The 24,899-nt window shown below is 43.5% G+C and overlaps 1 protein-coding gene across 1 annotated transcript; it reads right to left on the bottom strand.

Moving 5' to 3' along the window:
* Window positions 1-8,074: 8,074 nt before the first annotated feature.
* Window positions 8,075-9,010, bottom strand: LOC137144874 (olfactory receptor 2F1-like). Its single transcript, XM_067535360.1, has one exon. The coding sequence runs from the start codon at window positions 9,008-9,010 to the stop codon at window positions 8,075-8,077; it is 936 nt and encodes a 311-aa protein (XP_067391461.1).
* Window positions 9,011-24,899: the final 15,889 nt, after the last annotated feature.

The following is a 24,899-nucleotide window of genomic DNA, read 5'->3' as shown; positions in this document are numbered from 1 at the left end:
GGGGTAACTGGTGTCTCCCTGGCCTACTACAAGGGGCAGAAGCATGAGACCCACTGGGGGAAACTGGCTGTTTGCCACAAACTGTATTGGTAATGAGAACATTCAGAATACGATTAAACAGGGTGAGCCATGTTTTTACAAAGGATAAAAATGCTCTAAGCCAAACACCAATTGCTTAGGGACAGGATGAACCTTTCCCTAGGGCAGGTTATTTCACAATTCTTCACTAAGGAGTTCCTTGCCAGACAGAGGATGTTAGAGTAGCTGTACCCCTTGTCTTAGCCAGTCTGATGAGTCCTGTGTTCTTTTACTGCAGTCAACTTGAATGTTGTGGTTCATTTAAGAATGAGAGGCAAATGGCTACTGGAGGCAAAGAAAGATTCTTATTTTTTACTCTCATTGGTTACAATTTATCCTTATTTACAATAGCTGAAATGTAAAGAGAGTGGATAAGCAGAGAGGAGTCTGGAGTATTAAAAAGTAGCCACTTTATCTTGCACTGAAGGTAGTGGGAGCTTTGCCTTTGACTTCACTGTGTTTTTGTATTTTCTCTCTCCTCTTGTTTGCACACACATTTGTGTGTATTTCATTTGATCTCTGAGTAATATTTTTGATGGACTGTGCACAGGTAAATTTTCTGTTCAGATACCACATACTGCCCTGATTTGGTTTATCTTCTGAGCAATTTTAAAGTAGGAAACATTTGCCTGATTGGTGTCTTTAAGAATGTCAGTGATGAAGTTAAAGGATAATTTCAGCTGGAAAGTCACCTGCAGCTTATTAATTGTATACATAAAGTGACATGTAAAGCAGAAAAATCAGAGAGCATGAGTGAGAATCCAAGTCTCTATATAGGCAGATTCCTTTCATGATGCAGTGTTCTGAGCCCTACAATTTGCCTGATTCTTTCCTTCACTGCTCTGGGATTTTCTCTCATGTCACAGAGCTACAGAAAACCCTTCCTATCAAACAAAGTGCTTGCAGACTACAGCAGCAGCAAATACAATTTGCATTTCTCCATGGTATTTTCAAACACAGTAATAGCCTGTTTGTAATGATGAAATTGACCAGAGAATTGCAGGTTTGTACTGACAGAATATCAAAAAAGAAAGAGCCTTTTAATGAAGATACTGTCTAAAGAGAATAATGTTACTTTCTGTTAGCTTTTTGAAGGCTGATTAGGCTAGAGAATGCTTTCATGATAGTGGCTTGTGTTTTTATGTGCAAAAAAACAGTTTTATAATATAAAATCAAGTGTGATATCCTATCTTGGGTGTAAAAAAACTCAAATGAATAAAATGCATCTGCATGGTGTTAACTGGCTTTCCTACACATCACTTTACTGTTAGCTGCAACATTTTTGGACATTATCATCAACCTTATCTGTTAATTTTCTGATATATGCATCACTGTTTACTCTCAATAAAATAAACGTAAGACTGGCCATACTGGATCACACCAGGATCCTGTCTTCTGACAGTGGCTGGTGCCAGATGCTTCTCATATGGAAGCTGTGCCAGATCTCTAATTATTTTTTAGTCTTCTCTGTACTTTTTTCCAGTTCTAATGTATCTTTTTAGAAATGGGGCGACCATAGCTTCATGCAGTATTCAAGGTGTGGGCATACCATGGGTTTAAATTGTGGCATTATGATATCGTCTGTCTTATTATCTATCACTTTCCTAATGGTTCCTAGCAGTCTGTCAGCTTTTTTGACCGCCGCTGAACACTGAGCAGATCTTTTCAGAGAACTATCCACGATGATGCCAAGATCTTTCTTGAGTGGTAACGGCTAACTTAGATCCCCTCATTTTGCATGTATGTGTTTTGCAATGAGCATTACTTTGCATTTGTCACCCCCTGATTTTCATCTGCCATCTTGTTGCCCAGTCTCTGTTTTGTGAGATCTCTTTGTAACTATTGTGGCAAACAGCCGGCTTCCCCCTAGTGTGTCTCACGCTTCTGCCCCTTGTAGTGAGCCAGAGAGTTGCCGGTTAACCTGCTTCCCCAGGGAGGTATCTTGCTGTGGCTCCCTCCTGCCAGCTGGGACCAAGGGTTCTCCCCTTCTCTGTTCCTCTGACTGTGGAGAAGCACCATCTCCTAGCCCAGGGGAATTTTCTCCTCCAGCTACCACAAACCTTTTGGCAGCTTCCTCCTCCTCCTCCTCCGCTGCGCCCCCCCCCTCCCTTTAGGGAAGGCAGGACTTAAGTACACCTGGAGTAGCCCTTCATTGGGTCCAGCTGTCTCTAATTGCGCTGCAGTAATATCTCCTCTGCTTGCAAGAGAAGGGCTTTTGGCATTCTTGGGCTCATACCCTGGCCCTGGTATACCTTTTTGTGGCCATCTGGCCTGACTTTACCCCACTCTTCATAGTCTGCTTTGGACTTAACTATCTTGAGAGATTTTGTATCATCTGAAAACTTTTTCCACCTCACTGTTTATCCCTTTTTCCAGATCATTTATGAATATGTTGAACAGTACTGGTCCCAGTACCAGGCCCTGGGTGACACCACTATTTTACCTCTATCCATTGTGAAAATTGACCGTTTATTCCCAACCTTTGTTTCTTATCTTCTAATCAGTTACTGATGCATGACAGAACCTTTCCTCTTATCCCATTACTGCCTACTTTGCTTAACAGCCTTTGTTGAGGGACCTTGTCAAAGGTTTTCCGAAAGTCCAAGTACACTATGGCCATTGGATCATCCTTGTCCACATGTCTGATGCTCTAAAATAATTCTAATAAGCTGAATATGTATGGAGGGAGTTTCCCCATTCCACACAGCATGCAAAGTAAATGAACTGTTTGTCTAATCAGGTCAACTGCAATGAATGTTTATTGCAGAGAGAATTTAGAGTTAAGGTATCTGCAAGGAATATATTTATACTAGTAGCAAATACTCCAGACCATACAGCACCAATACACTTGAGTTTCGCTTCTGTTGCTAGGTGTTTTTGTGGGGTTTTTAATTTCATTTTACGTATTTCAAAGCATGAGTGAATTATTTATATTAAAATTGTTTGAAATAAAATTTGTTTTCAGGATTTAATGCATGAAATATATTCTGTTGTTAAGATAACTTCCTAGCAGAAAGGCTAGCACTGAGGAAGTGAAAATTACTGCAAACTAGATCAATAATAATTATTGTATATTCTTTAAGGAACAGGGTCCTCTCTATTACCACATTTAATGAAAACAGTTTCTAGTCTCTTTGTTAAAGGGAACAAACATTCAAGGCTCGATGTGAATTGCTAAAATAAATTTCAAACTCATTTATATATCCACTATGATCTTCACTCAGTTTTAAATATTGTTTGTATGTTATGTTGCAAAAAAGGAAAACGGCTCAGTCTGGCTTGAGCAGGTGCAGACAAGGTGCTCTTCTTTCAGACCGTTCTCCTGAATTATCAGGAATAGCAAAGATTCAAACTGGACCTAAATGTGGGATAGTTCAGATAATTGTATTTTACATGACACAATCTGCTTTGAGCGTGCAGCAGAAATGCAGTTGAGAGATTTTATACAGAGCGCTTGTGAAACTGATTATTTAAGAGCAATATTTTTTTAATATCGACTTTGAGCAATAAATTAAAGGAGGTTTTTGTGACACGGTCTCTTCCAGCTCTGATCCTCTAGACAGGAACATTTGCACTATCACAGCACAGACAAAGTGTACTCAGAATATTGGTGACAAATTCCACCTTAAAACACTCTTATTTCCTTTAACTTTCCATCCCTGGTCTGTGATTCTATCTGTTTCTACACTCATGACTCACCAGTAATTATATTTAGACTGTCCAGTTTAGATTGTAAACTCCCAGGGAGAGGGACCTGTCTAAACAATATGTTTTGTAAATGCCATGTAAACCTGAGCCACTGTATAAATAGGAATAATTGTTAGGAACAAAATAACTGAATTTAGCAATCTCCTGCTAGCCCTTACGCTGATGAGGAGATTATTCAGTTTTCACTGCTCAAACATATTCAAATGCAATTTGATTTATGACTTTACAGTAGATAATAAGGTATTTGGTTGTCATATCTCTAAATACATGTGTAGTTTTGTCTCTGACTGCAGGTCATTTCTTCTGATTAGTCAGTTTACAGTATAATTGGTTCCTAAAAATCTCAGCATCCCATCTAAGGAAAAGAAACAATTCCTTTTAAATCACGCTCAGCCAGAAGAATCTCATAGTGTAATTTCATAAGAAATAATTCATTAAGAAGAGCCATAAAATAGTGACATTTTCGGTTCTAAAGATTTTTGTAGGTGCATTTTCCAGCAGGTTTTAATTTCTCAGGCTGGGCTCTTAAATAGTTTATTTTGTCTTTCATTTATTCATGTGTTATTTATCAGTTGGAACACACATGCATTGAGTGGTGCATGGTTCACAATGGACTGCCATTTACAGTCAGCTGAATGCCAGTGAAGAGATTGTAAAATCTTCAGCGAGAGGGAGTTCTAGGAGACAGAATCTATTTACAAGCAAAGGCAATAATGGTAGGCACAGAAACTCCCTCTGAGTTCTTCACTTAGGGGGATAAGACAGTGCCAGCTTTGTTCATGATCACAGTCAGCCTGGCAGTTAAATGCGGGCAGAAGAACTTTGGGTGAGCTGAACTTCATGGGCAGGACTGTCTGGTGTTAGTTAAGTGTAGGGTCCAATATGTGTCTTGAGACTTTGTCTGGGTCACCCTTTGTTTCCAGCACTTCTGCTGGCTAACATTTGAATCTCTGATCTTCGTTAATTACATTTATACTTGCTTTCCCTCTCATCCTGTCTAAGTGCTCTGTGTTAAACAGAGCTGGGGTGTCCTGTTCCTTTGGGAATAGAAGATCTGGGAATTCTGTGAGTGCCCAGTAGGTCAGGTGCTGGATACTGCTGGGGGACGCTCAGAGGATCCAAGGGTTGGAGTGTGGGTATCACAAGAGGGCCAGTGGAGCCTGCTTAGGCCAAGAGGGGAGTGTATGTGTTGCTCGTCATTTGGTGGTGTCAGGTAGCTGACCCACAATAGACATAGACAAAGCTTCTTTGTGTTAAGGGCTTGTGGGAGTGGTGAGATGTTACAGCCCTGGACAGCCACAGAAGTGTCACACTGGGGGAGCCTAGAGACCTTCCTCAGGTTTTGTGGATTCCACAGGGTGCAAGGCAGCAAAAAAATCAGAAGTGGGTCTGGGCCAAAGTTACCAGAGCAGTTACCCAAGAGGTGAGTTGCAATGCGAAGAAATAAGATAAGTGCGCCTTTTTCTCTCACCATTTGCTATTACAGGCTACTCTGATATCTTATAAATTATCACATACTTTTTACAGTTGAGCTCATAAGGAGGATACATTTGTAGGCCCAATTACTACAACATGTATTAAATGCTGCAAGACATTTGTGAGGTTACATTCCCCAAATTATAGAAGGTCATTAACATCAATTATCTGTTAAACACCAACAAAATACTAGTCTCTGTGTTTAAGGTGCAATTAAATATTAAAAAGTCTACGATCCAAAGAGATTAAATATAACAGATGGAGACAATAGAGAAACCACTTCCTTATTTTATATGTATAGTACAGTAGAGTGAGATCTGCTTTAGGAATTATTTCGGAAAAATCCTCTGGCCTGTGTTATAAAAGAGGTAAGACTAGGGGATCATAATGGTCCCTTCTGGCCTTTCAATCTATGAAATTAGTCCCTTGTTATACTTGGTAGCATTCAATTATTAGAAATGAAAAAGAATTTTTCCATCACACAGGAAGTTTGACATTTCATTTTTTTGGCCCATGTTGCAACTAAAGAAATGTCAAAATATCAAAGTGTGCATGAGATGAAAAATTCTAAAAGGTTCAGATGCAGAAATGTCTAAACACTTCATTTGGAAATTTTTGATTATAACAAAACATTTCCTCTTGAAACATCCATTTCAAATGAAAACATTCATTTTGAATGTACACCTTAATTTAAAATGACCTTCAGGTGAGTCCTTTTTTGGTAAATGTAAGTGAAAATGACCATTCAAAATAGAAGTTTTCATTTCAATCTGACATTTTGAAACAAAAGCTTTCATTTCCTTTTGAGATGTCAGACTGAAATGAAATCTTCCCCACTAACAAAAAATAAAATATTTTTCCTCAAAATTCAGCTCTTCCCACAGAAAATTGCTATCTTGATGTAATCACAGTTTCAGATTAAAAAAAAAATCATGGAAAAAATTTGCACAGAATTAACAAACATAAAAATAGTCACCATTCCTGTCTTAAAGAAATTAGTCTGACCAAATGATGCAGGATAGTCTGCAAAACTAGAAAGTGGGAGTAGCTAAATCATACTATTTTCCATTCAATGAGCTGGTTGAAAAAGTTTTGAATTTTGATGAGAAAGAGGACATGATTTTTTTTCATGAAAATATTCCAATTTTCAACCAGCTCTGTTCATTTTTTTTTTTTTATGAAGAATGCGAAAGAAGAAATTATCCCTGTGAAAATGGGAAGGGAGGGTAGTGTTTTTCTGAACTGGGATAGGGTGTGCATTCAGTCAGTACATGGCTGGCATTGGAAGAGACTCCCAATGGGCACATGGATGGTGTTGTGGTTCAAGACTCGGGACAGGGATGGAAGAGATCAGGCTTCGATGTCTTGTTCTCCACAGTCTTTCTGGCTGACCTTGGACATTTCACTAGGACCACATTTTTCCCCACTGAATAGGAGTTGGCACCTGATTCCCCTAAACTGTTTTGAAAAGCTGAACCTATCGGTTGACTCTTCATTCACCCCCATCTATAGCTCTATAAATCCAGCTTTGACAAGAGGTGGATTCTGAGTCATAACTTCTTTTGCTGCGACAAGATATTCAGCTGGCATATATCGGTGTCGTCATGCTCCTTTCCACAAACTGTAATGCTGCACATAAGGGTGAATTTCCTGTGGATGAAGAGTGCCAGCTCTACTTTATATTCAGGGTTTATGTGGAAACTCAGAGATACACAGATCTTTCCAACTCAAGGGTGAGTGAAATGTGAGGAAAGCAAAAGAACTTTAGAATATGGACACAATGGGCCAGAGCCTCAGTAAATCCACCTACTTCCATTGACTTAATGGTGTTCTCTCAATTTACATGAAGGGTACATTCACAACCGCACATAGGCATTCCCATTCTGAGCATTGCAGTGGCTAACTTTCAGGTGACAAAAAAAGTCACGTTGTTGCCGAAAGCTGAGTTGGGTGCTAGGGCTCCTTACACAGTGAAAAGGGAGACAAAGGCACCTAAGAATGGAATGAAAAACAATCCAGCATGATAGATGGCTCCCTAGCCATCGGGGAAAAGCCAGGGAGAGGGCTGTGTTCTAAATCCCACAGCTATGAAAGAGTTCAGTCTCCTTCAGTTTGGGATTCTCAGCTGGGAAGCCTCTAATCCCACCTAAGGTAGCAAGAGACCATGGTGAGAGAGTGGAGAAAGAGGAATTAGGTGGAGGAGACCCTTTATAGTTTTATCGTAGTGGTTAGGGATGTATCATACTGCTGCAATATGGGATACCTGATGTCTCTCTTAATATCTCCTAATAGATCCTTAGTTCTTTATGCATCTTGGCCTAACTGGTGATCACATTCATTTTCTATAGTAATAGTAATTATTATTATAGGCATTAATGAATCTGCTGAGGTACTACAGATGTTAGAGGGGTTTCAACAACATACTCCAGAAGAACTATAGAATGTAATAGACAAAAATGTTCATTTTATAGAACTGGCCAGATCCTCAAGTGGTATAAATGGGTCATAGCTCCATTGAATTCAGTGGGCCAGATTTAAAGAGATATTGGCAGAGAGAAAGCGAGAGAGCATGAATGGCTTTAGAGCCTGGCAGTTCTAGAACTCACCCTAAATGGAGAACCAGGATCCAGTCCCCTTTGCTCCAGAGTTTCATCTACTTAATGGGGATCTGGCCTACTGAGTGCAAGGGAGCCACACTGATTTACACCAACTGAGATGTTGGCCCAAAGTATCAGTGAGATACCTGAGCAAAGCATCTTCAAAGAACAAGTAATCCACAATTCTATGTTCTTTGATCATTTTTCTTATAATATCAAAATGACTTAAACTTTAATTTCCACAACATTTTCCCAACAGCTGTTTTCACCTCCCTGTTTTTCAGGCTGTAGATGATGGGGTTTAACATGGGAGTTAAGATGCTGTACTGGAGTGAAAACATTTCATCCAGAAGCACAGAGAAGACTGAGCTGGGTTTTGTGTACTGGAAAAAAGCTGTCAGGTACATCAAACCAACCACAATAAGGTGGGAGCTGCAGGTGGAGAAGGTTTTACGCCTGCCCTCTGCAGAGCGTATCTTCAGGATGGTGGAAATTATGTGAATGTAGGATATCAGAGTAATGAGGAAGGAGCTTGATCCAAATATCACAACAGAAGTAAAAAGCACCGTGTGATGGGGGATAGGGTCAGTGCAGGACAGCTGTAATAGAGAAGGCAGCTCACAGCTGAAATGGCTGATTTGATTGGGCCCACAGAACTGTAACTTGAGGGCAAAACCAGTGTTAATCGTGGCATCTATGAAGCCTATTGCCCATGCACCACTCACCAGCAGAGCACAGATCCCTTTGTTCATTATCTCCATGTAACGCAACAGGTCACAGATGGCAGAGTAGCGGTCATAAGCCATGGCTGAGAGAATAAAGATTTCGGTAACCGCCAGCAGGAAAAAGAAGAACATCTGTGCAAAGCAGCCATTAGCAGAAATGGTTTTGTGCTGTGCTAGGAAATTCAATAACATCTTGGGGACAATGGCTGAGGAATAGCAGATATCCACAAAGGATAAATGAGACAGAAAGAAGTACATAGGGGTGTGAAGGTGAGAATCAGTCCTTACCACCAACATAATCACCACGTTCGCCAAAAGGGTGATTAAATAGACAACTGAAAACAGCAGGAAGAGGAAAATCTGCATCTGCGGGTCATTGGAAAGTCCCAGGAGAATAAATTCGGTCACTTTGGTTTGATTTTCCATTGATCCTTACCGTGACCTGTCAGAGTGGGGAAAAAAATAATGAAATTAACACATATCATAAGTAAATTGAAATGGCATGTGGAGATCATCTGATCTGAAAGATGAATGTAAAGAGAGGCCTACTATAGCCTATAAAATGTCTGTTTTAATGGACAAAATTGGCTAGTTGCACAAATGAACATTGGCACCCAACTGCCACTTTAGATACATAAATCTCAGAATGAGGCCCACTGGTACTCACATAAACCCCTGCTCAGCTGTGATGTTGGGACAGTCTGACATAGGGCTCCCTTAGCCTCTCCTATGGAATCTGTTCCATTGTGGTTCAATAATAAAAGAGGCAGGGGAGCAACAGGCCCGATACTTGGCCTTTCTGCATCCAGAGGCGAGTACCCTAATCACCAGCATACAAAGTCTTTCACCCTCTTGCTGTCTCTCTTTGGCCTAATATCTCTTCAATCTGTCCCACTAACATTTGTAAGATCAGGCCCATTGACTCCTATGGAGCAATGGCTAATTCACACCAGCAGGGGACATAGGCAATTCTATAAGTAGCATCTCTTTGTCTATTACACGCTGTCATTTTTGTAGAGCAGTGGTTTTTGAACTTTTTCATCTGTGGTCCCCTAAAAGTTTTCAAATGGAGGTGCCGACCCCGTTAGAAACCTATTGTCTCTATATAAAGTGGAATTCTGTTCAGTCAATTTTCATAGAAACATAAAAACATAGAAGATTAGAGTTGGAAGGGACCTCAGGAGCAGGACTAACTTCAGCTAAATCATCCCAGCCAGGGCTTTCTCAAGCCTCAGCTTAAAAACCTCTAAAAATGGAGATTCCACCACCTCTCTAGGTAACCCATTCCAGTGCTTCACCACCCTCCTAGGGAAAAACTTTTTTCCTAATGTCCAACTTAGACCTCCCCCCCTGCAGCTTGAGACCGTTGCTCCTTGTTCTGTCATCTGCCACCACTGAGAACAGCCTAGCTCCATTCTCCCTGGAACCCCCTTTCAGGTAGTTAAAGGCTGCTATCAAATCCTCCCACATACTTCTCTTCTGCAGACTATACAAGTCTACTTCCCTCAGCCTCTCCTCATAAGTCTTGTGCTCCAGCCCCCTAATCATTTTTGTTGCCCTCCACTGGACTCTCTCCAACTTGTCCACCTCATTTTTGTTGTTGGGGGCCCAAAACTGGACACAATACTCTAAATGCGGCCTCACCAATGCCGAATAGAGGGGAATAATCACTTCCCGTGATCTGCTGGCAATGCTCCTATTAATGCAGCCCAATATGCTGTTAGTCTTCTTGGCAACCAGGGCACACTGCTGACTCATATCCAGCTTCTTATCTGACTGTAACCCCTAGGTCCTTTTCCGCAGAACTTCTGCCTAGCTTGATGGTAACCCGTCTGTAGCTGTGCATGGGATTCTTCCGTCCTAAGTGAAGGACTCTGCACTTGTCCTAGTTGCACCTCATCAGATTTCTTTTGGCCAAATCCTCCAATTTGTTAAGGTCCCTCTGTGTCCTATCCCTACCTTCCAGGGTATCTACCACCTTCCCAGCTTAGTGTCCTCTGCAACCTACCCCATCCTTCAGATCATTAATGAAGATCTGAACAAAACTGGCCCTGGTGAGAAGGAAGAAGGTCATAATGATCCTGTGAATTATAAACCAATCACATGTTGACCAACTATATAGAAACTTCAAACAATTCTGTCAAAGAAAATCTGGATATTGGCAACTGATGATAGAATCCTGCCTCTTGAGCAAAAAACCAGTACAGTAATGGAAGGAACAAGAGCCCACATCAGGCAGAACAGATGGATCACAGAAGGTGCAAAACAAAGTAAAAAAAATGTAGGGACTGTGTTGTTAGACTACCAGAATGTCTGCAACAGGGTCCCACAATCATGGATCTTTGAGACACTGAAAATGCACAATGTTCATTCAAAGATCATTTTGTTTCTGCAGCAAGCTATGCATAACTGGGACCACTCAACTCCAGTAGGAAAGGGTTCTTATTCATGAGGTCCACATTAAAAGCTATCTTTCAAGGGGATTCGTTAGCACCAGTGCTCTTTGTGGTAGCCATGCTGCCGCTGACATGGATGCTGTTGAGATAAACACAATTTATCACATCAGCAAAGAGCAACCAGCTAATCTGTTAGACATGGGCAATCTGAAACTACATGAACAGCCATAAAAAGGAGCTACAGAGGTTGAATGGTGTGTGGAAAAGTTTGGAGAAGACATAAAACTATGGGTTGGCTTGGCTAACTAGGTCAGCATCTGTAAAGACAGCCAGACTGGTGCAATCTGATGGCATGCAAGTTAATGAAGGAGCTAATCATGTTATTTCAATGTGACTCCTACAAATATCTTGGGATCAGGGAGCTGTTGGAGCTACAACATAAGAAATTGAAGGAAAATGTGAGGGAAGGATATCATGGATGTATAAGAACTACTCTGAGGACAAAACTCAAGTCTAAGATTTGATCTGAACCATAAATAATAATTATTATAATATATAATTATATATCATATATATTATTATAATAAATATATATATATATATAAACAGCAAGAGTTCTGTGACACCTGAAAAACTAACAAATTTATTTGGGCATAAGCTTTTGTGGGCAGAAACCCCCTTCGTTGGCTGCAATTATAATGTAATATACATAAATATAATTATTCTACATATCATTATTCTAAAATGTAATTCATAATAATAAAAAGGAATTTGCCCAGCAAATACTCTCTAGGCACACTCACATGACTTTAAAAAGAGGAGTCTGACTGAAAGTTCATGGGGACTTCCATTCCTTTATCACTTAAGTTCCTTTGAAAATCTGCCCCAATTTAACTTTTGACTCCGTGTCCCACAAATCTGAATATCAGGCTGCTCATGCCTAAGACAATCTCTCCTACCCTCTTGAAAGTGAGCGGCTATTTTGAAATTGACTTTTCGTGGAAATAGGAATGACCACAATGTTCTGTCTGACGTCAAATCTGTGTTTAATCCCGTATGTCTCCCAGAAAGAAATTAAATCTTTTCTCCCGCGACCAGGTCATCAGACAAATTCCCAAGCAAACAGATCTTGTGCTAGAACCTGGATGTCCACGCAGGCACATTCTGTGCAAAGTGAATTCCAAAGCTAATCACTTTCTCTAGAGGATGCCCTGCCTCTAACCATGCCACCCCCTAACGCTCCCATGCACAGCACAAATAGAATCTACTCCTAACATGCACCAACTGATCTACTTTGTCTCAGTGCTGTCATGAGTGAGAGAGACAATAAGGTTGCTGGGTAATTCAGGAGTGCCAGGATGGCAGCTGTGGCCCCTGTGCTGTAACTAATGCTCTGTGAGCAGAAGTCAATGGGACTCTACAGAGACCCCCACCCCTAGATTGGGGGGAGGGAGCAGAATCTGGGCCCTTGAAATTCAAGGGATTAAAATGGAAAGAAAATATGAATCAACTCACCTGCCTTTTCACGTGGATCATAGATATGGTGCAATCATTCAAACCTCTGATTTTCTCTGTTTCCTTAAAACAGCAAGAGTTCTGTGGAACCTTAAAAACTAACAGATTTATCTGGGCATAAGCTTTCGTGGGCAGAAACGCACTTCGTTGGATGCTCGTCTGTTTCCTTAGTCTATCTAGACTCTCTATCTGCGTCTGGAATACAGCATCTCAGGACCTCCAGTAGGTCTATGGATGTGACCTATTACTCTGCCTTGTACGCTTTACCCAGAGCAGCGAAACCACTCAAGTTGTGTAGGGTTAGCTGTGGAAGTGGCGCAAGGAACCTTTCTTGAGCTGACTCCGAGCTGTTTTCCTTAGAACGATTTAAATGCTGTTTTGTTGCCCCTGGGACAAAATCCCTGAAGTTTGCCCTCAGTGACAAGCCACCAGTAACACTGGACTGGATGAACCCTTAAACAATGCTGTGTTGCCAGTAAGAATGAGATAAATGATTGTCAAAAGATTTAGGTGCCCAGTCTCAGCAACAGTAAATGAAAAATAATGTGTATTTAGGTTCATATTGTCAAAACAGCCTGAAAAGCTAGACACTTGAATAGCAAATCATTTCATCTCCCCTACACTTCTTTGAAGAGCCTAGCCATGATATATAACTACCACATGAAGACAACATGGCCGGCCAGCCTTCAACATCACTAGGAAATGGATACACGGGTTAGGGAATGGGGAAAGGAATAGACAGACTGTATATCATGCTAGTAATTGATAGGACTTCAGACAAAGGAAGATATACTGTAAATGTTTCAGATGAACAGTTTAATCACCAAAAAAAGAAGTTTTGGCCAGCCCCAAATAAGTCATGATTTTAACGTAAATTTTGCTATATTGTTTCAACCAAGAAAAAAATATTGGCCTAAATTCACACGATAACAGGAGGAAAAGAAATCCTTCTGCTGCCTCTTTTCTTGTCACTTTAGTCCATCTGTTAGGTGACGCACCTTGCGTGTGGCAGACCATTGTTCTGTTCTCCTGTCTACCTGCAAAGATTTGAAAAGAGATCTCCCATCTGAGGAAACTGCCTTAATCTCTGGGCTATAAGGGATCTGGGGGTACTGAAACTGTTCCACATTGAGTGTTTTATTTAATTAGTTACACAATGGAATGTGGATTTGAACCAGAACTTACCAAAAGGAGTCCCCTAACACTGAGCAATAGTGTAATTTTACACTTTCAAGCCCAATGACCATGCAAGCATTTTATATAGAGTGGAGTAGCATCAATAGCAGTGATTAATGATCTGGAGGAAGGGGTGGATCACACCCTCAGCAAGTTTGCAGATGGCACTAAGCTAAGGGGAGTGGTAGATATGCTGGAGGACAGGTATACGATACAGAGTGACCTAGACAAATTGGAACATGGGGCCAAAAGAAATCTGATGAGGTTCAACAAGGACAAGTGCAGAGTCCTGCAGTTAGGTTGGAAGAATCCCATGCACAGCTACAGACTGGGGACCACTGGCTAGGCAGCAGTTCTGCAGAAAAGGACCTGGGGGTTACAGTGAACAAGAAGCTGGAGATGAGTCAACAGTGGGTCCTTATTGCCAAGAAGGCTAATAGCATGTTGGGCTGCATTTGTAGGAGCACTGCAAATACACGAAGGAGGGCTGTGGAACCCTGTCCCAAAGGAAGCTGGGCACTGGGGCAAGCCTTGGTGGAAGTGGAGCCCAAACCCAGGACAGAAGGCTGTGTGACTCCTGTCCCAGGAAGGAGGGCAGAAAACATAGGAAGAGGCCTGGAGGAGGAGAAATGGGTCAGCTTGTGGATACACATGAAGACAGCCCCATTCCCAATGGGGAGAACTTATAGTAGAGGTTACTGTCGCAGATCAGGCCAGACCCTCCCTTCTGGCCACCTCTGTGCCTTGGATCCACCAGTTATTTAAGCTTTCAAAGCCTGAACAGCATCAAGTTGCTGCCCCTATCCCGGGATCCTTATGAATGCTTCTTTCCGGCACCCCCTTCTAACAGCTGGAACCCACTCTCCAACTGCCTCAGCCCTGAGTGCAATGGGGACTCTGCCCCGTACGTCACCAACCCCCTCTCCCAGAGCTTCACCCCACAGAGTGAAGCTTCTGGTCACGGTTCAGCTCTCTCTGGAGACACTCCACCGCTGTGAATCATCTAACATAGAGAGAGAAGCCCTTTGCCCTGAGACAAACACATTTACCCTTTATCAGGAGAGCACAGAGCATACAAAACAATAAACAGCTTAAACCACAATGCCCCTCACTTGTTCCCCTGCCCCTTGGGAATTCTTTACAGACTGTTGCTGTCCAGGAAGGCTGGGTTTTCCCTGTCTCCTTCAGGCTATTCAGGCTTCAGTAGAGCCCCATCTCGCCCCTTTCCCAGCGTCTGTGATCTTGCTCTCCCCTCTGCCCCACACCTCGTCTTCCTATTCTTGATTGTTTCTTTACTTAAACCCCTCCTAGTCACCTTTGTTCTGTCTTTTCTGTAATTTCCCACTGCTCCTGCCTTCCTCCCTCTTTTCAGGAGATAAGCTAATGTTGGCTTCTCAGGATGCAGCTGGGTGTTATTAGCATAACCTTTGTGTGGTCAAAGTGCAATGTCATTACCCTTAAATATTCCCATTATCTCTGATGTGCACCTGATACAGGACTTGTAAGCAGTGGTGGTTCCACATACATATAGGTTCTCGTGATGCAGCCGTTTTTCCACATTACAAAGTCACGATACAGCCAGAATGTATATGGTGTAGGGATAGATCCCAAATTCATCACAGGTGGGCATGGGTTTCCCCCATCCTACCCACCCTCTTGGGCAAAGCAGGGTCACTCCCTGCTGTTAAGGGGAGGAAAAGAGGGCTGGAAGTGGAGACCAGGAAGAGATGGGCCAAAGGCTGTGGTGTGCCCATCACAGATTTAGGATGGAAGACTGGTGTTTTCCTTTGGACTTTGATTGTGCCAGAAGGGGTGAGGCAGAAGGTTTAGCTAGAGGACTGAGTCACCTCAGCAAGAGAGCTGTGCTGTAGGCCAACAGAGTCATTGAGAACCCAGGAGGGAAACTGAGGCAGGTTAATGGCAATGCACACCATGAGCACACCCAAGACTGCACACGGCTTCAGGCCTCATGAAAATCCTAGTCTTGATTTCTGTTCCATTCCTTGATTTTCAGAATAAAGGCTACCTCATATCAGGTACAAAAGAAACAGAGACTCAGATACCACAATAAGGGGATAGCTGAACAGACGTACCGACGTAAGGGGACCCAACCTCAAACCATGGTCATGTGTTGGAAGTTCTTGTAACTGCACACCTCAATGGCTTTATAAACAACACAGAGCAGAGCCCACAGCAAAGCCTTGCCTAGCAGATGACAGCACGCTCTGCCTCTTTCACCGTGCAGTAAGTGAGAAATGCAAGTGGCCCTGCTTTGACCCCAAAAAAGTATCACTTACAGGTCTGAACCTTCAGATAGTTGCTTAAAATCTGATACTTCTACAGTGTGTGCTGCTGTCATGGCAAGGGCAGCTATACTACATAATGTCCAGTAGGGGCAGTAGAGGGGAAGGGGTGATTATACTGTATAATGGACACTGAGGGCAGCAGAGGGTGAGGGGAAGGTTGGCTATACTGTATAATGGGCACTAGGGGGCAGCAGTAGGTGAAGGATAGGGAAATGAATTAATTTATTCTCGTTTACAGGTGCGCAAACTCTGCTGAAATATGTTGAATATATGTGAACTGGGCCTGCTTGACAGAAATGAGGATGAATTCCATTGACGCACATAGGTTTACACTTTACAGTCTTGTTAATTAATTTGAATGGAAAATTAACTTGTAAGATTATATTTGCGAATGAATGTCAATGTCTGGGTGGGACAATGAATGATTTCGCATGACGAGTGCAAGGAGAGGTGAAACAAGCTGTATGAGCTGGGAGATGATTGTTTCATTTCATGGTGTATGTGCAAGGCCCCTTGTTTTCAGTTTTTATTTGTCAAAAAATTCCTGAGAATTTATTTGTGTTCATAATATTGTTTTTTTTTTTTTTTTTTTAAAGCATGAAAGTATCAATGAAAAATGTAACTTCCATTTCTGGGTAAATATTGAACTTAATATCAGGAGAGAAAGGAGGACAGAAAAAAAACAAATAGAGAAGGAAGAGTATTGAAAGTAAAAGCAGTTTAATGCTACTAACACTACATAAACATATGAATTTTTTGTGTGTATCTTCTACTATGTCACATTTACACTTGGACTAATTTATTATTAATATAAGCACATCTACCTAGTTCAACATACTGGAGTTTAACATAATCAGTATTTTCATGTTCTTGACTGGTCCAAAATTAGGGTGAAAATCGGTTTAAAAAAAAAAAGCTTTTAGAAATGTTTTAGTAAAAGTTGGTAAAAGTGAAAAAGAAGAGTCTCTGTAAGTGTGAGTGTGATACTGTGTGTGCATGTGTGAAAATCTTTGTGTCAACCTGTTCAAGTGGAATATGCTGGTTTGTGAATGCTTTGTGTATTTCTGCATGTGAGTGTCTCCCGTCTCTCTTCCTGTGCACAGATGTGTGTCAGTGTGGGTGTGTTGGGAGACGAAGGCCTGGTTAATATTTGTTTGTGACGGCTCTGTGCGTGTGAGTTGTGATTTGCTTTGTGACAGGCAGTGGGCTGCAGACGCTCAACTGGGGTTAATGCGGACAGCCAAGTGAGCTGGTGAAAACAATTGTGAGGATCTAGGCCGATATCCCAAATGCCTCCCTGATTTCTTCCCCATACCACTGATGTCCAAGCTGCCACACTGCAACTGCCTGATACAATCAGGGGGTCATCTGCATCACTGGCAGCAGCTGTGTATTGTCACCATCTTAGAGCTTCATCCAGGCCTCTCTGTGACTCCTTTGGTCTCAGCCTAATTCATAGCAGCAACGGGCCTGAATGAAGCTCCATGGACTTCAGGATCTGTGCCAAAAAAGTTCCACTTCAAAGACCCCCAACAGACATGATGAGTGTCAGAATCCACAACTGAATGTCACACCCTGGTCAGTCGCTAGGTATTAGCTGGGCAAAACCACCATCCTGTAGTCCACACTGGCAGAAGCCACATTAAGGGACAATACACATGGAGGGTGAACAAACTGCTGGGTTTTGACCCAGAGAAATGAGCACATTGGGGCACTTATGGGACACACTGCCTGATTGTATCCCCACTGATCTACCTCGTCATCTCTTTATCCAGCTATCCATTCATCCATCCTACTGTCTGTCTGTATAATCATTTGTCCATCATCCTCATTGACTTTTTTTATGTCTGTCCCCCACTATTTGTCCCTCCAATTATCTGCCTGTTGGTCTGGCTAATTCTTCTTTGAATCTGCCTTGACAGTTGTTCATCTGTGTAATTATCTCTCAGTCTTCCTGGCTAAATGTGTTCACGCTCCCGTTATCGATCTATTTATTGCTAATGGACCCATCTCTCTGGTAAGTGGACTTCAGTGGGCAGGGGCTGCTGTGTGGTACATGACACAGTCACAGGCACTACATTCAATTTAAAGCTATCTGCTGGTATTTGGTAACTAATGAATATTCCTTCTCGCTCTGTGTGCTGCTAATTGCACAGGCAAAGCACGTGGGAATTGGAGCTGACAAGAGGCTTGCTGTGTGGCTGTAACACTCTGCCAAGGACAGCTTTATCTTGCTTTAAGAAGCCTTATCTTGTTCCCAGGTGGCTGATTAGTGGACTGGCAATGAACAGTGTGTCCATGGTGCATAAGGTGCTTGACCTTAAGGATGCATCTGTCTTTACAGATCTGATCACAGATCTGTTGTGACAATTTGAAGGAACCCAGAGCAATTTCATTTGGAACGTGTTAATTTCACTGTGCTTTGCTTAGATAAAAATAATAAGTCAACCCCCTCCTGTAAAAAAACCCTGCTTCATTATGTGCTTGTTAATAACACGCCCGTTAGCAGCACAGCTACTAAAAAGAAATCTCTCCAATTAGGCAGGCAGCACCAGTGACTCTACAGAGATTTAAAGGAGGACACACAGGTCATTAAAATGTCACAGGACTTAATCAGCAGTTTGAGGAATGTTAAACCCAGCGGACACCTGGCCACTGCCTGGACATTTAACAAACCTCTCAAGGAATTACCAGCCAGTGGCAGAAACCAAGTTACTTGTAGGTGTTAACGGGTCCTGCCGAGGGCCATTGGAAGAGAAAAGCTGTCGGGAAATGCAAATCCGGTCGCAGCTGATTAGAAGAGAAATTCAGCGGCATGGATTAAAGTTAGACAAAGGAAGGGACAGGTCTGTTGCTGTGTCAAGCAGCCGTGGATGGTTAAAGAGAAAGGTCAAGCCATTCATTCCCAGCCCCTGTGAATGGTGATCCCTGCCTTTGTAAATTCCAGCAGGCCCCCAGGGAAGGAACGGGGGGGTGCCTGCAAAGAAACGGCCACATAAACAAACCTCAGATTCCCACTAGTTTAGCAAAGGCAGCACGGCCCAGGTGGGGTGAGCAAAAGGCATTTCCAGGTTCCTAAGGCTCAGCGGCAGAGCTCAGCCAGTGTACCTGTGATGGGCACTGCCATCCTGCCCTAACTCCAGATCCACCGAGGCCCTCAGTCCTAACACACAGCCCCCTCTGTTGTTCCATCTCTGGGTTCACACACACACACACACACACACACACACACACACACACACACACACACACACACACACACACACACACACACACACACACACACAGCAGCAATGATGCATGGTAATCCCAGCCAGCAGCCCCCTGCTATCCCAGCCCTTGGCTCCCCGCACACACAGCTTCAATCCTGATCTGACTCTCTCTGGCCTCCCCCCACCCACACACAGTTCTGTCGTTGCCCTTCAGTCCTCATCTGCGGCCCCCTGCTAGCCCAGCCCTGGGCTCCCCCTCATCTCTGCTGAAGCCCATTCACCCACAATCCCTGAGCTCTCCCAGGATTGGCTCCCTTCACCACTTTGGTGACCTGGCTCCGTCCTGACTGACATCACCCCTACTATTCCTGTCCCCAAACTGCTCCCCAGCTTGGCCAAAGCATCACGACAACAAGCTGCAACCCCTCAGTCGTTGCTGTCCTACCCCAAACACACAACACTGACCATGCTCCTCCGTCCCGACCCTCTGCTAGTCAAGTTTACACACACACACACAAACACACACACACGGGCTGATTCCCACCAGTAGGCCATACCCAGTGATTCCTGCACAGAGACGAAGGCTGATCTTGGGTTTAAGCTGGATATGAGTCAGCAGTGTGCCCTAGTTGCCAACAAGGCTAATACCATATTGGGCTGCATTAGTAGGAGCATTGCCAGCAGGTCGCGGGAAGTGATCATTCCCCTCTATTCGGCATTGGTGAGGCCATATTTGGAGTATTGTGTCCAGTTTTCGGCTCCCCACTACAGGAAGGATGTGGACAAATTGGAAAGAGTCCAGAGGACTCTGAAAATAATTAGGGGGCTGGGGCACATGAATTATGAGGAGAGGCTCAGGGAACTGGGCTTATTTAGTTTGCAGAAGAGAAGAGTGAGGGGGGATTTGATAGCAGCCTTCAACTATCTGAAGTGGGGTTCCAGGGCGGATGGAGCTAGGCTATTCTCACTGGTGACAGATGACAAAACTAGGAGCAGGTGCCAATGGGCTCCTTGTGTGACTTGACGTAAATCACTTAATCTTCCCTGTGCCTCAGTTTCCCCGTGTGTAAAACACTCTCACAAGGACGTTAAAGTCTGTTCATGACTGCACCTGTGTTCCCCTTCTATGGGCCAGCAAGGGCACCCACTCTAGGCTCCTTGATTCCCACCGTCACCTCTCTGGAGTGAAAAAACATGTTTCCCTCCTGCCTTACCAGGGTATTTCCAGGCCATGCAGTTCCCTGCCTAATGGTGAATTCTCCAGCAATACAGACTGTCTCAACAGGCCTGCTTTGGAGGACTGCTTCTTTTTCTCAAAGGCTATACCCATCACAACTGCCCACAGTACAGCCATCACAGACTTCTCTCCAAGAAAGCACAGTTATTCTTCAAGTGAAATCACCACAGAGAAAACACATTAAAACAATACAAGAACCTACACACATGCTAATAAGTCTACCAAAATTCACCCCAACTCCAGGAAGGGCGCTGGCCAGTGATCAGTCCTTCAACCTGCACATGTGTCTGTTTTTCCAGTGGTTGCAAGTTCATAACAGCTGTTATCTCAGAACAAGCGTACCCATGAACCTGCAAGTCACTGTTTTATCCAGCATTGGCATCTGGTTGGGTCCTCGTGTGACAGATGATCACCAGACAACGGGTTTCTCTGAGGATGCAGCTACAAAAGGATCTTTCTGGAGGAGAGAATTTGCTTTCCTCTCCTCCCAGGTATTTCCTAGCATCCCACATACCTTTCATGCTTTCAAAGAGTTCTTTGAGGCTCATAACACATCCCAGGATTTACATTAGTCATGTGTCTTCGGAAAGTTACATACAGCCCCTCAGCGGTACATAAACATTTGCATTTTTAATACAATGACCTCTTAAAATACTTAAACTTAATTCTATAAAGTTCAACTCGATTCCAATAAGTATTTAAGGTGCACGGAGAACAGGTCAGATCTCTGAGTGGGTGTTGGGATCAGCAGGTTAGGATGCTGCGTGAAAGAATATACCACAGCAAATACAGACATCTATGTTATCATCTGAGCTCTCTTTGAGTCAATGGGCATTTTGCCACTTGCTTCAATGCACGTAACAATTCAGTCCTAGACCCTGTTTACACTTACCTCTAGGAGTCGGCAGCAGTCAATGGGAGTTACGCAAGCTACACAAAAAATGTGCATAACCCCCGTCAACTTCTAGGCTCTTCTTCTGCGCGCCGTCTTCACTGCACTGCACCGACGGGAACCGCGTTCCCGTCGATGCAGTGCTATGCCACTTGCGAAGGTGGTCTTAGTGGCTCGATTTCTGGATCGAGTGAGCGGGTCTGCACTGACCGCTGAGTTGATCCAGAGAAATCGATCTGACGGCAGCGACTTTTCTGCCGTTAGTGTAGCCGTCGCCTTAGTGACTTTGCTATATTGTTGCAACTTCTGTGTCTTAGTGAGTGGGTATAACAAGTGAGTTATGGGCATTATTAGGGAGTTGTGGGGATGTGCTCTTGACAAGGATGCTGATATTGTCTTGAGAGCTACTAATACAAACCTTTGCACCCAGGTGGAAGTGCCAGGAGTTGTCGTGGGACACAACACAGGTTCAGGTTTCTGTCCAAGCATAATCCATTGTAGAATCAGGGCCTACACTGGATTCCTCTCGTCATAGCTGGTGAAAATCAGTGAGGACCACCTCGGGCAAATGTTGACACAAGTTGTCTATGCCTCCTTCAACGTCTTTGAAAATCAACTGATACTCCCTAGCATATCGGTCAGCGCTAACGGCCATTCCTACCGCTGCCCGTCCTCTCTGCTCTTCTCTTTGCAGGCAGTCATTGAGCAGGTACGGAGTGAATCAGAGGGATGGACATTGAAAGATGAAAACAGGCACGAGATCCCATGGTCTATCAGTAGTGATTAAGTGGACTGAGAAGTGGGCTGGGAGTCAGGACACCTGGATTTTATTTGTGAATCTGACACTGACTTTCTGTATGACTTAGCTGCAAGTCACTTCAATTCTCTGGGCCAGACTGGACCATCTTGATCATCTACTCTGCCCTCTGTTTAATATGGGCCATGACATCCAGATGAACCATAGCCTTCCTCAGAAATAGTCAGTCCCACTATGGTCCAGATTTTCAAAGTTTTTAGGTACCTAAAGATATAGATAAGCACCTAGTGGGTTTTTCAAAAGTGCCTGGGTGTCTAACTCCCACTGAACTCAAAGTCTGTTGGCATGTTTGAAAATCCCACTAAACACCTATCTGCATCTTTGGGCACCTATATACCATTGAAAATATGGCCCTATGTGCTTAAATGGGACAATGTAATGCCACAATGGGACCCCACTCTTGGTTGGGGTCCCGAGTTATTCCTTGTAATAGAAACAATAAATAAATAGACATTTTAGTCCAGAAGGGTATTAGCCTCAAGTTCCCAGCTCTGGTCCCTAGGAAGGATTTTCTCCCTGAGCCAATAATGGAAATCTAAACTCCTAAGGCATGTCTACAAGGCATTGCAAGCCCGGGTCTGTGGGACCTGGGCTTGTGGACTCAGAGTTTCAACGACCACACTTAAGCATCCACATTGCATTGTACACCTGGGTTCACCAGGGTCTCACTGCAGTGATAATGCATCCATACTGCACTCTGCAGTGGGGTCTGCATCTTGAGCTGTGTCCACACTGCAAAATGATAGGAGTCGGGCCCTTATAGCAGTGGGACTCAGGCTCAGACCCACCCTCCTACCAGGGTCAATGGGCCTGAGCCCTGAGGACTTTCTGATCCAAGTCAAATTGACTTGTGTGTGGACGGTAGCAGGGATTTGAGCTTAACCCTGAATCTGAGCCTGGGGTGTCTATGCAGTGTAAACACACTCCTGATACCCGAAACACACTTATCTGATTATGGCAGACATGTATATAACCTTCATTGTGGTATGATCTGAGCACCTCACCATCTTCAGTTTCTTTATCTTCACAACACATCTGTGAGATAGGGAGTTACTGTTACACCCATTATACAGATGGGAAACTGATGCACAGAGAGACTAAGGCCCAGATTCTTAAAGCCGTTCAGAGCTGTTTAGGCCTAAAGTTGCAGATAGGTGCCTAGTGATATTTTCAAAAGTGCCTGGGGATGAGATTTTTAAAGGTATTTAGCTACCCAGGTGCTTTTAAAAATCCCACTAGGCCCTAGATTATTAAATTTCATTGCTTTCAAATGAAGCTTTAAAAAACCCAACCAGGCACCTACCTGCACCTTCAGGCACTTAAATACCTTGAAAATCTGGCCCGATGTAACTTGCTGAACTTCACATAGGGATGGGGCAGAGCTGGGAATGGCCCTTAGGTCTCCCAAGCACCAAGCTACCTCTCTAATATCCCTACCACACTTCTTACCCTACAACACCATCTGTAAATTTACTTTGCGTTATGAGGGATGAGTGGGTAGGGATTAGCCAGTGCACAAAGCAGGTTGGGTAATATTTCCCTTATTTGGCTCCTGCAAAGCAAACTCCCTTTAAGTCAGCGTTTCACTTAAAATATTACACGTTGGTCCAAGAACATTTATACACGTAAAACCCAGTCAGCTGTCTAAGTAGCAGGGGAATGCAAACTCTGAGTCTCAGAGAGCAGCTGGGTGTGTGGGTGAAGGCAGAGTTAGCTTAAAGTCGGATCTTTTCTCACCCACCCATGGCAAAGTGAATGTGTAAAACCAGAGGAGAATGACGGGCTGGGAGACAAGCTTCCAATCCTCACATTTCCCTTTAGAGACACCAGCTCATGCCTTAATATTCAGGCTGGGTCCTGCAGAGTCTGTTCCAACTCAAAGATGATTATCACAGTTCAGGGCAACTGCACCTGTGTTCCCCCTCCATGGTTTCTTGAGGGCTCCCAGCTGTCACTTTTCATGGGCAGAGACCCACATCCCAATCCCTCATGGCCATGGTTTTTTCCAGGTTGCGCTGTTCCTTGCCTACACTGTGATATCCCTAGCAAGCCAGACTGCCCAAGCAAGCCTGCCTCTGTGCTTCGCTTCCTCTCCAGAGGCTGACAAACAGCATCACTGCCAGCAGTTATAAGTCACCACACCTCTTTCTAAGCAGGCACATTTATTCTTAAGGTGACAGCATTACAAAGAAAACACATTAAAAACCAAATGTCCTATGCAGATGCTCAAAGCTCACCCATCAGTCTTATGGGGCATCAGTAGGCCAATGTCCTTCCAACCCACAATTGGAACCCATGGTTTCCTACAGTATTCTTATCAGCAAATTACAGAAGTATGGGTTGGATGAATGGACTATAAGGTGGATAGAAAGCTCGCTGGATCATTGAGCTCAGCGGGTAGTGATCAACAGCACACTGTCTAGTTGGCAGCTGGCAGTTCAGAGGTCGGTGCTGGAGCCGGTTTTGTTCAATATCTTCACTAATGAGCTGGAGGATGTGGTGGGTTGCACCCTCTGCAAGTCTGCAGATGATAGTAAACTGGTGGGAGTGGTAGATATGCTGGAGGGCAGTGATTAGGCTACAGAGTGACCTTGACAAATTGGAGGATTGGACCAGAAACAATCTTTCAGGTAGTTAAAGGCTGCTATCAAATCCTCCCTCATTCTTCTCTTCTTCAGACTAAACAAGCCTAGTTCCCTCAGCCTCTCCTCATAAGTCATGTGCTCCAGCCCCCTCATCATTTCTGTGGATCTTTATTAGCTAG

This window comes from Emydura macquarii, unplaced genomic scaffold (assembly GCF_026122565.2).
Source record: "Emydura macquarii macquarii isolate MOO-44397 ecotype Brisbane River unplaced genomic scaffold, CSIRO-AGI_Emac_v2 contig_3487, whole genome shotgun sequence".
In the NCBI taxonomy this organism is placed as follows: Eukaryota; Metazoa; Chordata; order Testudines; family Chelidae; genus Emydura; species Emydura macquarii.
This window is presented reverse-complemented; position numbering and strand designations above follow the sequence as displayed.